This window comes from Notothenia rossii, assembly GCF_949606895.1.
Source record: "Notothenia rossii genome assembly, chromosome: 2".
NCBI lineage: Eukaryota > Metazoa > Chordata > Actinopteri > Perciformes > Nototheniidae > Notothenia > Notothenia rossii.
The window spans coordinates 69,244,892-69,257,906 of record NC_136904.1 but is presented as its reverse complement, the minus strand read 5'-3'; the positions used below and the strand labels follow the sequence as shown (position 1 = coordinate 69,257,906).

The 13,015-nt window shown below is 39.0% G+C and overlaps 1 protein-coding gene across 1 annotated transcript; it reads left to right on the top strand.

Annotated features, from left to right (window-relative positions):
- The first annotated feature begins 756 nt into the window (after positions 1–756).
- On the top strand, positions 757–4,723 carry LOC307030239 (twist-related protein 2-like). The gene is made up of 2 exons (XM_079666553.1): positions 757–1,642; positions 4,151–4,723. Exon 1 carries the CDS (start codon positions 937–939, stop codon positions 1,606–1,608), a length of 672 nt encoding a protein of 223 aa, XP_079522679.1. The 5' UTR covers positions 757–936; the 3' UTR covers positions 1,609–1,642; positions 4,151–4,723.
- Positions 4,724–13,015: the final 8,292 nt, after the last annotated feature.

Below are 13,015 nucleotides of genomic sequence, written 5' to 3'. Positions count from 1 at the left end.
ACATCAAGCGGATAGATTACGCCAAGTCCGACGCATTTGTGCGTAAATCGCTCTCCAAAGAGCACACACTCCACTGAGGAGGGAAACATGTTTACTGTAAATGGATGGAAATGCCTGCAAATAATGGCTGGACTATTGCAAACTTCATAGATTTTTTATTATTATTTTTTTACAGTATTTGATTCGATATGTTTTATTGGCTCGCATTGCTCAACATGTTTTACTTTAATACACGCCCTCAATCTTTATATTTATTTGAGAAATTTATTTTTTTAGGGAATAATATGACATGTAAAGCAATATTCATGGATGTGCACTGTCCCTGCTAAATTAAAAATTAAATAAAATAAAATAAATAAATGAATGAATGAGTGAATAAATGAATAAATAAATGAATGAATACAAAAATAAATAAAAAGATAATCAGGCCAATTGAATAAATAATGCCTGGTGTCCAATCAAATGGTATTTGATTGAAAAAAACATCTTGCAAGTGAGAAATCATATTACATAATAATAGTAATAATAATAATAATAACAACAACAACAACAACAACAACAACAACAACAACAACAATAATAATAATAATAATTAATACAATATTTCTAAGATATTAAAAATCTTAATTTAGAACTGTTGGTAGTTACACAACCCATAATTAATTATTGGATTAATAGTGGTATCGCCCATTAAAATAGACAAAGACATCACTGGCTCTGACTGTGCGTAAATATATATAAAGATCTGACATATCCCGCAGCTCCAATCTGTGTCTCAATCAGACACATGAAACCCTGGCTGCATGCTTATTAGCGGACCAGGACGCGCGCTATGGCTCCCCCTCCGCCCTGAAAGCCCCACCCCTTCTACTCCCAAACCTATTTAGCATCTGAAACCGGGATGAAGTTTCCAAAAACTTTTAAGGAAAAAAGTTCATGCGTGAGGAAAGCGTGCCAACATCCAGTTTGAAAGCAGTTTTTCTTCACAGCGAGAGGCGCAAAGAGCGAGAATATCATCCTCTCGTCTTAACGGATATCTACATTTTCTTTAACCCAGCTTCAAAGGTGGACGGCGTGTTTTCTGCTCTATCCCTGCATTTCTTCAAAAGAGAAATGGAAGAGGGCTCCAGTTCTCCGGTCTCCCCTGTGGATAGTCTGGTGACCAGCGAGGAGGAGCTGGACAGACAGCAGAAGAGCTTCCCGGCGAAGAAGAGACACAGCAAGAAGGGCAGCGAGGACAGTAGCGGCAGCAGCCCGGGTCCCGTGAAGCGGGTCAAGAAGGCAAGTCCGGACAGCAACCAGTCCTTCGAGGATCTGCAGAACCAGAGGTGCCTGGCCAACGTCCGGGAGAGGCAGCGAACTCAGTCTCTGAACGGGGCCTTTTCGTCTTTGCGTAAAATCATCCCCACGCTGCCCTCGGACAAGCTGAGCAAGATCCAGACGCTGAAGCTGGCCTCCAGGTACATCGACTTCCTCTGTCAGGTGCTGCAGAGTGACGAGATGGACCAGAAGATGTCCAGCTGCAGCTATGTCGCGCACGAAAGACTCAGTTACGCGTTCTCCGTGTGGAGGATGGAGGGAGCCTGGTCTATGTCAGCATCTCACTAGCAGCCGGAGGGGCTTCACTTACACTGCCAAAAGGGTGGGTACCACAACCTGGAGCAAAGATGGTCTCATATTAATATTACATATCAATAGCTTTAGAATGAGCAGACTTTGAAAGTGCCAAAAATAAGGAGAGTCCTAAGAAAAATATTGGAATAAATATTAAATAATGATTGAAAGGTATAATGTGGGCTAGCACAATTGAATATGACCGAGACTTCAAGATTGTTATCTAATGAAAGGGACTTTTTCCATCCATAAATACCTAAAACGTTCGTGTGCAACACCTGTGCGCCAAAACTTCAAATCCACATGTCCAAAAGCTCGCCTGTGCTGCGCGCGCTTGTTATGTGAGTGACAGAATTCACACGGAGGCCTCAGCATCTCTCCAGCGCCTCACTCTGCGTCCTAATCCGGATGCTGCTGTGTGCGCGAGGCCTGCTGGGTGACCACCGGAAAACAGACCCATCAGTTCAACGTGGATAGATTCAAGTTAAACCCAAAAATATAGTTATAGTTTACATACAGTTAATAGAGTAACATTTGAATACACTCAAGTATGAGAACAAAGGAGTAGGATAGGGGAAGTATCAGGATTAATACAAATAGTTTTGGTTTTACACATTTATAATAAGCCTTGCTGACCAAAAAATGACAACACGTTCTATTTTCTGAGCAGAAACGCATTAAATCAGCCAGTTGGGACGTTTGCACTTAATCCCATACTCAATCCCTTTTAACAGAATTTCGTAATGAGTGGGGTAAAAGGGGAAAAAAAACACCGAAACGCAGCTGTAGTGCCACCACGGGTAATTTATATCCACAATAGAGTGCTTTCCTGCGCGCAGACCGCAGGAATGGGCAGCTCGGCTGGACATGCAAGTTCAAGCCAGTGCAAGACAATAAAAAACAGAATCCAGCTATAACAGGCAGGGCTCAGTGCACAATATTTTGCAGATTTGCGGCCTGGTTTGATAATGTCGTGAGAGCAGTGGTGCAGCAGGAACTTTGGCAGCTGAGAGGACACTTAGGTTGCTGATTTGATTGAAATTAACGTAAAAAGGAAAAACAAAATCAAAGTCAAGCAGCCAGCAATAATATCCTATTATAACACGACTTTATACATTCTCAGGAAGTTGTCTTTTATAGGTTAGCTTAGGTTTATTATACCCAAATATGATTTATTTGACGCAACGATGGCTCTTTCAAAATAAAAGCACAGGTATTGTAATGTAGCCTATAAGGCTTTTCATTTAAAGATCTAAATTATAACATCATGACATGTTTCATTTAGTCAATTCTAACGAAATTATCTTTTCAAAGACATGACTTTATTACATTAATTAATTTATTAGACACAGCTAGTTTTTTCAAAAACAATGGCCGTGGAAGTATAATTAAGCTATTTATTTTAAGATCTATATAACAACATCATGACGTGTTTCATCTTATCATTTCTCGACAAATTGTCTTTTTGTGTCAGTTTGATTCGTTTGACTTCAAATGGCTCTTTCAAAGTAAAGGTATTGCGATTCAATTGTATTTGTTTAAAGATCTAAGTTATAACATCATGACATGTTTCATTCGGTCAATTCTCGGGAAATTGTACATTAGAGTTATTTACTAATTTATTTGATGCAGCAATGGCAGTTTCAACACAAAGGCATATTTGTTATTTAAAGCTTATTGGTAAGAATCAAGCTTCCCAGGGAAATGGCACACAGTACAGTAGGTGACACCAAACAACACGATGGGTTAGAATAAGCAGGGGCAGGGTTTGTTTGGTTCTCATGTAGTTAGTAGACTGCCATCAGAGAGGCTTTGTTGTCTTATAAATTAAACCCGGTGCCGTGGGTGGGACCCATAAGCTTCATTACAGTGATTCCTGTAAGCACAGTACATTTGAGGGTCTTTTTTTTGGGTTTAATTGACCTCTGTGGAATGTAAAGAAAATAACAAAGCATGGAGACGTGTAGTTTAGCCCATTATAAAAGACTTAGGTTGGTTTCTTCTCAAAATATGTGGCAAAAACAGAAATGAAACCCTCTAGGAATAGCCTACGTATTTTTGATAGTATTGCCTGGATTAGAATAGGAAACAAGTATCAAAATGATCTTATTCATAAATATGAAAAAAGGCTTGTAAATAGCATTTACCAATTTGGCTCTTGGATTAATGTTGCTCCGAGGAATTAGATTTTATTGCTTTAGGACTGTCCGCTAATCCACAGCGAAATGAAAACGCGTTCATTTACTCAGGTGTTTCCAACTGAAAGCCAGATAAACTGTGGTGTTCTTTATTTCACTGCAGCTGTACTTCATTCAAATATAAAATGTTCCTGCTTTTCTCTCGCCATATGGTTCTACTCAGCTCGGTGGCTAATAATTGATTCATTAATGACTTCCCACATGCTAAACGAGCCAGTGCAGCTCTAAAAAAACACCAGCTTTAGACATAAACACAAATAAATAATTGCGTAAATCTAGTTGGTTTCGATTTATATTTTCCATTGTAATAATTACTTGTGTCTCTTTCTCCATCACAGACTGTTTACTTCTGTATGAAGAATAAAGGGATTATTGAAGAACTCATGGACCTCAAAGGCACGGCCGAGAGACGTGACCCACAACTACAAACCCTGTGCGCAGTGTGTGTGTGTGTGTGTGTGTGTGTGTGTGTGTGTGTGTGTGTGTGTGTGTGTGTGTGTGTGCGCGCGCGCGCGCGTGTGTGTGTGTGTGTGTGTGTGTGTGTGTGTGTGTGTGTGTGTGTGTGTGTGTGCGCGTGTGTGTGCGTGCGCATCCATCACACCGCTGTTGACTGTCTGGAGCTGTTTCTGGCAGAAAGAGATCGGGGGGCAATGAGATGTTACAGCGCATATCTCGGCCTGCATTTCAACAGAAGCCACCATGTAACCGTGTTTCTAGAAGGATATATATATTTTTTTTTTTTGTCAAAGACTTTAAGCCAAATTATAAAAAATACATAAATGCATAATTGTACATACCTGTGTAAGTACGCCTATAGCCTGTTAAGGGACCAATGCAATTTTTAGAGTATTTTGCTGCATGGATTTATTTTATCGACTTTCTTCAGCAAAACTCTGAACTCCGTCCAATGTACATTATTGTTTTTGCTTATTTATTAAAATACATATTTTTGAACGAAATATGGTGGATTTGTTTATATTACATTAGGTTAGAACAATATAGCATGTAATTCGGCTGATCAATTGTGATATTTCAGTGTATTTCTGCACGTTGCCGGTCAATTTCAATACAAGTCGATAGTGAAAAAGATCGATTATTTCGTCCAACTGAAAAAATGACTTTGCATACAGGACATTATTTTGAAAGGAAAGATATGATGGAAAAAAAATTCTATTCCAAGGGGTTGCTAAATTAGGAAAATAATTACCAACAACACATTTGTGTCACTTCTGGGTGTGGGAACGTTACCCTTTTTCCCCCTTTCCTCTTTGTATGGAAGGAAAATACCGAAGAAAAAAAAGAAAAAAGAACGACCATAAAAAAATACAGCTTCATTAAAAGTGGAGGAAATTCGAGCCAGTTTCAAACTCAGCCATATAAACGGCGTGTCCGCTTAAATAACGAGTAATCATTTCAAATGGCGATGGCTTTAACGAGCAGGGAGCCCCAGCAGCCCAGATAAGGACAATAACTCTCAGCTCTAAAACAGGCAGGAAACGGTGGACTGAAGAAATTCCTTTGAATCTGTCCCGCTCACTCTTAAAACATTACAATTGTTTACATCTCGCTTTCCCAGACGTGGTTAGATGCAATCTGAAGGCTGAAAGGAGGTCATTGTTAGCGCGGGGCTGCTAAATGCTAGGCTGACTCTGTTGCTTTTTCAGCTCAATCTCTGCTCTCAATAGCTTAATCATTTTATCACCAGCAAAGCAAACATGGCCCTTTCACTTTAACTGGAGGGGATCTACTAGCTAACAGGCGGGGGGCGGGGGGGGGGGGGGGAAATCCCTTAAATGTGATATATTATTATATACTTGACATTATTAGATTGTCAAAGTTGCTTTGCGAAAACTTCTTGTAATACAATTCACAATTGTACCTCTTAAATTATAAAATTATAAATATAAAATTGTAAAATTATAATATTTACCTATGAGATAGAGTACAAGCAAGTATGAATGGTAATACTTGAGTAAAGTCATTTTAAAAATGAAAGCGTACATTTACTTTGTTACTTTCCACCGTTGGGAAAACATTTCAAATGAAAAATATTCAGGAGATAATAAAAGCCAAATAGCACACTATTGTTTTCTCCAAGTGTCAATGTGTGTAGGAGAATGATGGCTGTGATTTCCTCAAGGTCAGCGAGGTTTGAAGGGAAGCACCTGCAGCTGATGTACTAAAGCCACAATATACACTTATTTATCAGGGTCAACACACACACTCTGTGCTGCATATGACCGTTTTATAGACTTTCTTATGCCTTCTTCCTGTTAAAATTCTCTGAAGTGGTTAATCAGTGATGATCTGAAAGGAAGTCATGCATTCTATCCTTTTATTTAACTTAGTGGTCATCAGCTATGCCCATTTTAAGGGCATAGGAGGCCTTTAAAAAAAAAGTATAATATGTAAAAAAGATATATATATATATATATATATATATATATATATATAAAGAAATCTAAACATTTGAAAATCATCCAATATATAGGAAATGTTCTCTTTACACGTTTACAGTCTAAGTATAATTTACTTGATGCAGCGATGGCTCTTTCAAAATAAGAGCACAGGTATTGTAACATAAGGCTATATATTTTTGAAAGTATAATATCTGAAAGGAAATCAGAAAAAGCTAAATGTGAAAACATATTCACTCACAGGAAGGTTTATTTCCTCTAAAATAAAATGTAGATATAGATTATTTGAAGGTGCTTTGTTATATGCTAACATTATAATAATCATGATATAACTATCAAAATTACCAAAAATAATGCATGCACTTTTTCCTGATCTTTGCACTTCTTTACTCTAACCTCACACTGATCCAGCCCTTACATCACCTAACATTGAATATGTTGAAGACTATTTCAACATTTTCTGACCCCCTGTGTCCCCTATCTTTTATCACACAGCGTCACGCCCATGTTCAAGGGTCATGATTTTTTAAATTGAGTGATTTATGTGTATGAGTGATTTATGTGTATGAATGATTTATGTGTATGTGTGATCTCTGTGACTAATGCTGATCCTGCTGCTTCATGTGTGTCAAGGTCCTTCCTGCCTGCGTTACAGTGACAAACCCATAACGCTGGTTAAGTTCACTAATTTCAGTAGAATCAGATGTGTTTTCCTATAGTCACTGTCTGAGTAATAAGAGGGTGTATTTGTCATGATCATTGGCCCGGTGGTCCTGGATGCTGTTGCTCAGTCCTCCTCCCCGGACCGGCTGATCCATAGGAGCCCTGTTTGATACCTGCTCATTATGCCGGGCCCTCACAGCTGAGCGGCACAGAATCACCCGGGGCCACTGCTCCAGCGGTGCGAGGGATCCAGATGTTTCCCGTAAAATCAGACGGAAAAAGCTACAAAACTTTAATTTGCAGTAAAAAGGGAATAAAGTAAAGGTTTACACTCAAACACTATTCTGTGTTCGTCTGGTTCAGTATAAAAAATAGAAATCTGAAGGTTAGGCTTATACCACGGTGTGACTGCACTTCCTGTGTGTGTGTGTGTGTGTGTGTGTGTGTGTGTGTGTGTGTGTGTGTGTGTGTGTGTGTGTGTGTGTGTGTGTGTGTGTCATAGTGGCATCTCAAATATTGACCTTGTTCTTTATTTCTGTCATTGTGTGTTAGTAGAATGGATCAAATAAGGTGTGTTTTAATGATAACTATTATTAAATTAAACTATAGTAGTTATTATTGGTCATGAAAAGAGAAATCTTCATGTACATCCTATTTATTTTAAAATAAGTTGTTATCTTCTTGACAATGTGGACTTTTAATTATTTTACACATGGCATATTCCAAATGTTCTCAAATGATATTATGTTTGTGCTAATCTTAATTAAGGTGACTAGGTTTATGCGTTTTCAAATCCTTATTTGACGTTTAACATGCAGAAAGAGAGGCTGAATGCACGTATAGAGGACGTGATTTCAAGAGAATCCTCTTAATTGCTGTATGCAGTGAACATGTATGAATTAGCTTTGGTGTGTGCACACATATTGACAGATACACCACGAGAGCGATTTGCTAACGGATCAAGCCTCATGCAGGCAGTGAGGGTCCGTCAGAGTTCAGAGGAACCTGCAGAGCCCGGGTGAAAGGAGACAGCAGAGGTTCTGGTCTTTTCCTCCAGGTCCACTCTGACTTTGCTTTTTTTCTATCATATATTCAGAGTCCCTAAGACTCTGATCCTGCTCAGAAGCCCCCCCCGCCCCCCCCATCAGGGTGCTTTTTTCCTCTTCAAGATGTAATGCTTACATGTATGTATCTTTGTGCCACTAAGAAACTAGTGAAACTTTAATCCGATGTTGTTGCCATGCGGACAGTCACAGCTGTCATGTGGTTTTGGTTGTGGAAACAGTTTTTTCTCATGTCTTGTAATTTAATCTGCTGTCCCAAAGTAAACAATACAAGTTAATGCAGGGCATTATGCAACACCCTTCACAAAAAAGTCTCAGTGCAAAGACTCAAGGGAAGTTGTCCTGTGTGCAGCACACTGGAACTGAAATGCATCCTGCATCCGTCTGCATGATCCAGGAAAACAGGTACGCTCTATGTAAAGACCTTTCAAAAATAAAGCCTGTCATACTAACACTAAGACTCCTGTAATGCAGAGGCATCAAGACTGTTAGACATTCATGTTTGTGCAGATGCTTCAGTTTAAATCCTCTGAGGGGTATTGTGGGTAATTAAGGTGTCTTCCATGACAAACTTGCCATGCTGCCGTTCCAATTGATATTTGGGTTTGATATTAAGGCATAAATAATGAATAATTATAATAAAAAATATGGACTTACACTCAATACTTAATGCTATTAGGCCTGCAATGTGAACACAACATTGAATAATATGTACAGGAATGGGTCAGTTTCTTTGAGACACTTGGCTCTAAACCTTGAAGAAGGAATTGTCTTTTGTCCATCTGGTCTCATCTGAAAAACACACTTTAACACAAAGATGTAGACCAACTGCTGAGGATGATATTATATAAATGGCTTTATTCTCTGTTTCCTGAATAAATCACCATCCTCCCTGTCTTCCTCCTCTGACATTATCTGCTGCTTTTCACAGTAAATTGGCTAAGAAGGGTACAAACTGAAGCCATGTCAGCGCTGATTATTACATCCAAGTGTCCACAAAGATGGAAAATGTCTAACTTTAGCGTCGGTGATGCTAGCCAAATGATAATTACAGTTTGTGAAACAGTTCAGAGGACGGTGTGAGCGGGAAGATGTCATCTCAGCAGGAACAGTTTTTGAGGCATTACAGAGAAGAATAAACAAATACACAAACAAAACACATAAACAGTAATCGATGGTCATTAATATTCCTGGTACAAGGTGAGTGAGTCACTGCTCTCACATCTGCATCACCAGGAGAGCGGTTTTATGATAACATCCTCCTGGTGGGTCATTGGTATAAAACCAACACACGCATGTATCCGGCTTAATCAATAACGGTTCACACTTTTTAACAAATAGATATCACTATGAGACTCCAAAGTTCATATTAAGACAGAAATGTGTTGAAGCAGTTTTCCGGAATGTTATGTTTGAAAATGATGAGGTATCTTATTGAGTATGTACTCATTTGTACTAATAAGTGTTTCCTAAACACAAATCTAAACAGGTTTAAAATTCTTGTTCCATTTTTGTGACAAATTACAGTCAAAGGTTTTTACAGAGGTGATTTTAGATATCTATTTGGTTATTTACATTATACTGAAATGTATTAGTTTAGGATAAACCCCTTGAAATGAACCATCTTGTTTTCAAGTGGGTCCTACATCTCAAACATAGGCGTAAAAAAAAGAATAATGTCAAGTTTTTAGGAATAAAAAGTTCATAAATAAGGCCATTAATGATATGCAAGTGCTACGATGTAAGTGGAGATTTTAAAACTCGAAGAAAATGTTTTGAGAAAATACTGTAAAATGATATCCATTGTGCAAACGGCAGGTGATTAGGGTTAACATTTTACTCAGACATTTTTATGAAACATACTGAGTTGATAATTTACATCATGACAACTTTGTATTACAAGTTTCTAATAATTGATGTTTGAATATGCAGATGACGCTTACTAACACTTACTTTAACTTTAGGAGAAATCTACTGACACAAATAGACAAAGTGTAGTAACAATCAACCCCTCCATGTGTATACTGGATGTGTTGTTTGTATGGTGGGGTGCATACGTTGGCCTGCTGTTTCTCACCTTCAGCGGTGAAACCTGACTCGTCTGAGGGCTGTGGAGGAGACAGGAAGCGGCTGGGTATGTTTGTGGAGTCACATGCCGACATTTCCCCCTCCCCCCCCACCTCTTTTCTCTTCATTAGCACCGGTGATGAGCGGCGGGTCAGCAGGGGTCAGCGGGTCACGCCAGTTCAGGAGCCAACTCACCTCTGTTTTCACTGCTGAGGATGCAGAGTTCACTCACTGACAACCCAACATTTGATTATTACTCAGTTAAGGAAAGAGGAAGAATGAGATTGCACTTACAATTAATACGAAAGTAGTAAATGTTTATCCTTTTTGTAATTCCTAAAACTACAGAACAGGGAAAGGGCCACATATAACATTATTTTGGAGATCTGACGAAGTTCTGAGAAAGAAAGTCAGCTTTCTTAGATCAGAGCCAGTACTTTTTTTCTCAAAATACGGAGATTTTCAGGAAAATAATATTATAATTTGTTTGAATTTTGACTCTTTTCTTAGAGTTCTGACTGAAAAAAAAATCACTTTTGAAAAAAAAAAAAAAAAGAAAGTACAAAACCCTTTCTCAAGATATAGATTTAAAGTGAAAAGGGAACACAATGTGCAACAATGTACATCTGGACAATTTGAGGCTTATAGAGATAGAGAGGTCTTGCATTATTCAAACACAGTGGTCTGTTTGATGGAACCTCCTAGTGACAGGGTTTAGAAAAAAACAAAAGCAACTGCAGGGATTGTATGCCAAATCTATACAATCTCCATCTATAATGTGAAAACTCTCAAACACTGGACAACTTCAAAGTAGCTAACTCAATTCTAGGGGCAGGTGGCACTTAAATTACGCATGACACTTAAAGCTCAATTTCCTAATCATTTTGGGACTTATTTAAGGGGGTTTATATAATCCTTTAAAAATGTGCCTTAGTAAACGGAATTTAAGAGATGTTATGACCGTTGCTTAGTGTGATACCTGTTATTGTCTCAAAAGCTGGCCTCTAGTCAGATAGTAAAAATAATGGCAGAGGAGAAAAATAACTAATTGGTCAAAGGAGGAAACGATTACTCTTCTGGAGGAATACAATAAAATAAATCACAAAGCCCTACTAAAAGTAAGTAAATAACAAAACAAACAATGTGGGAGGAAATTGCAATGAATGACTCAGCACATCGTTGACCTGTGGACATTAAGGATCTCACCTATTACTGATGGGAAACATCCCGGAGCATAAAGTCATAGAGTAATCATTTTAGCAAAGTGGCTGGAAGAGCACAACTGCATAGAGTAGTGATCAAACTCTAGACATTCAGAACATCCTGAATTGACTGCATGTCCAATTTTAAAATACTTTGCTCATCATTAGCCGTATTGGGCTGTCCTAATCTCGGAATTCACTCATTTCCTGTTTTTACTGTCATTCACTTGGCCCTGTTGCGGTTAAAATAGAGCCAAAGGAGCTACCTTAAGTTTTAAGTCAAATTTTGATTGATAAGGTCTTATGTGCGGTTTAGCTTCAAGTGCAACTAGTTTTATTTTAAGGAAACCTTAACTCCAGTTTTAAGGACAGTGTTAACTTCCTACTGATCCTTTATTGTAGCAAATCTGTGCTGTTTACCAAATCAATTGGTACTCCTTAAACCCATCTCCATGACAACTGAGAAATGTCAATCCACTAATACAGACCATGCAATACAAACATCAATAGGCTGATGATGAAGGGAAGCAAAAAACTATTTCGTGGATTTGGAGTGGCATAAAGTAAAGGTCACTATTTAACTCTACAATAAAAAAATAATCACATTTGGTAAATGTTAACATACATTTTTAAATATCTACAAATGAAAGATTTTTTTTAATTACTTATGTTGGGTTGAGGGCAATTTTCTTCATTATCTAACCTTATCTAATCTTTGTTATGTTTTAGCGTAATAGATAAAGAAGGAATAGCATTCAGGAGAATCTCAGTGCCTCTCTTGACTTTGTCCTAAATGTCCTCCAGATCTGGTTGAGTGGACAGGTTGCTCTTAATGACGGCTTTTACTACACTAGTACATTATGTTGAATGCTTTGCTCTGGTATTTAGGATTAAGAAAATAACGGTCTGTTTGTGTGTGAACTTTGATTCTTCTGACCCCCGGCCTCAGAGTTCGGTTTGCTGCTGCTCCTCGTGTGTCCTCGCCCTTCTGATGTTCACCAGACTAAACACATACAGTAGCAAGACAAGCAAACGCTGCAGGGCTTTTCCAACACACCATGGATCAGAGGTCCCAACAGGACTGGTGGAACATCCATTGGAAAGAACAGCAAAGCATTGCCATTGTTTCCAAATCCATGCTCGGAATAAAGTCAATTGAGGGAAACTGAAGGTGAAATACTGACATTTTGTCAGCTTCAAAGTGACTTGAGTAAACAACCTGCCAAAATGAATCCTGGTCTAACGCTTTCCGTGGACTTTACTTGACTGGGACACCGCTGGGCCTCCTCGGTTTGTGTTTATGATCCACAACTGATTCTAATGACTCATCTGTAATTAGTGTTATTTGTCTTCCGAGCAGCTGGCCAAAGCCTCATCGCCATTTCTAGTCAGTGGAACCTGCAATTAAAAAGCGCGGTGATGAGCAGCTGGGAGGATGAGGTATTTGTAACGCATACGGGTGGCTGGGTAATGACAGAGCTAACTGACAACGAGCGATGCTGCAAGAAGACGAGCAAGAGCGGCCGCAAACCACAATGTCTTCTGTGGGGAAAATAGATAGTGGGGTTTTCCCAGATTTCTTTGACATTTCAGCCCTTTGTTGTGGCGGCCATCTTGCGGGCTGGCCTTTGGGAAGGGGTCAGGGCTCCTCCTTCTTTTTGACCCGACCTCAGCGAGGGGTCGGTGTCGTTACACAGCGAAGATGACGACTGTGTCGATGCCTACGGTGAGCCAAAGGTGAGACGGGCAGTCTGTGTCATGAGCGCCGTTGTTAGAGCCACCAAGGAACC

Excerpts from the sequence above, each read along its gene's own strand:
- LOC307030239 (XM_079666553.1), top strand. The coding sequence starts at position 937 with ATGCGTGAGGAAAGCGTGCCAACATCCAGTTTGAAAGCAGTTTTTCTT.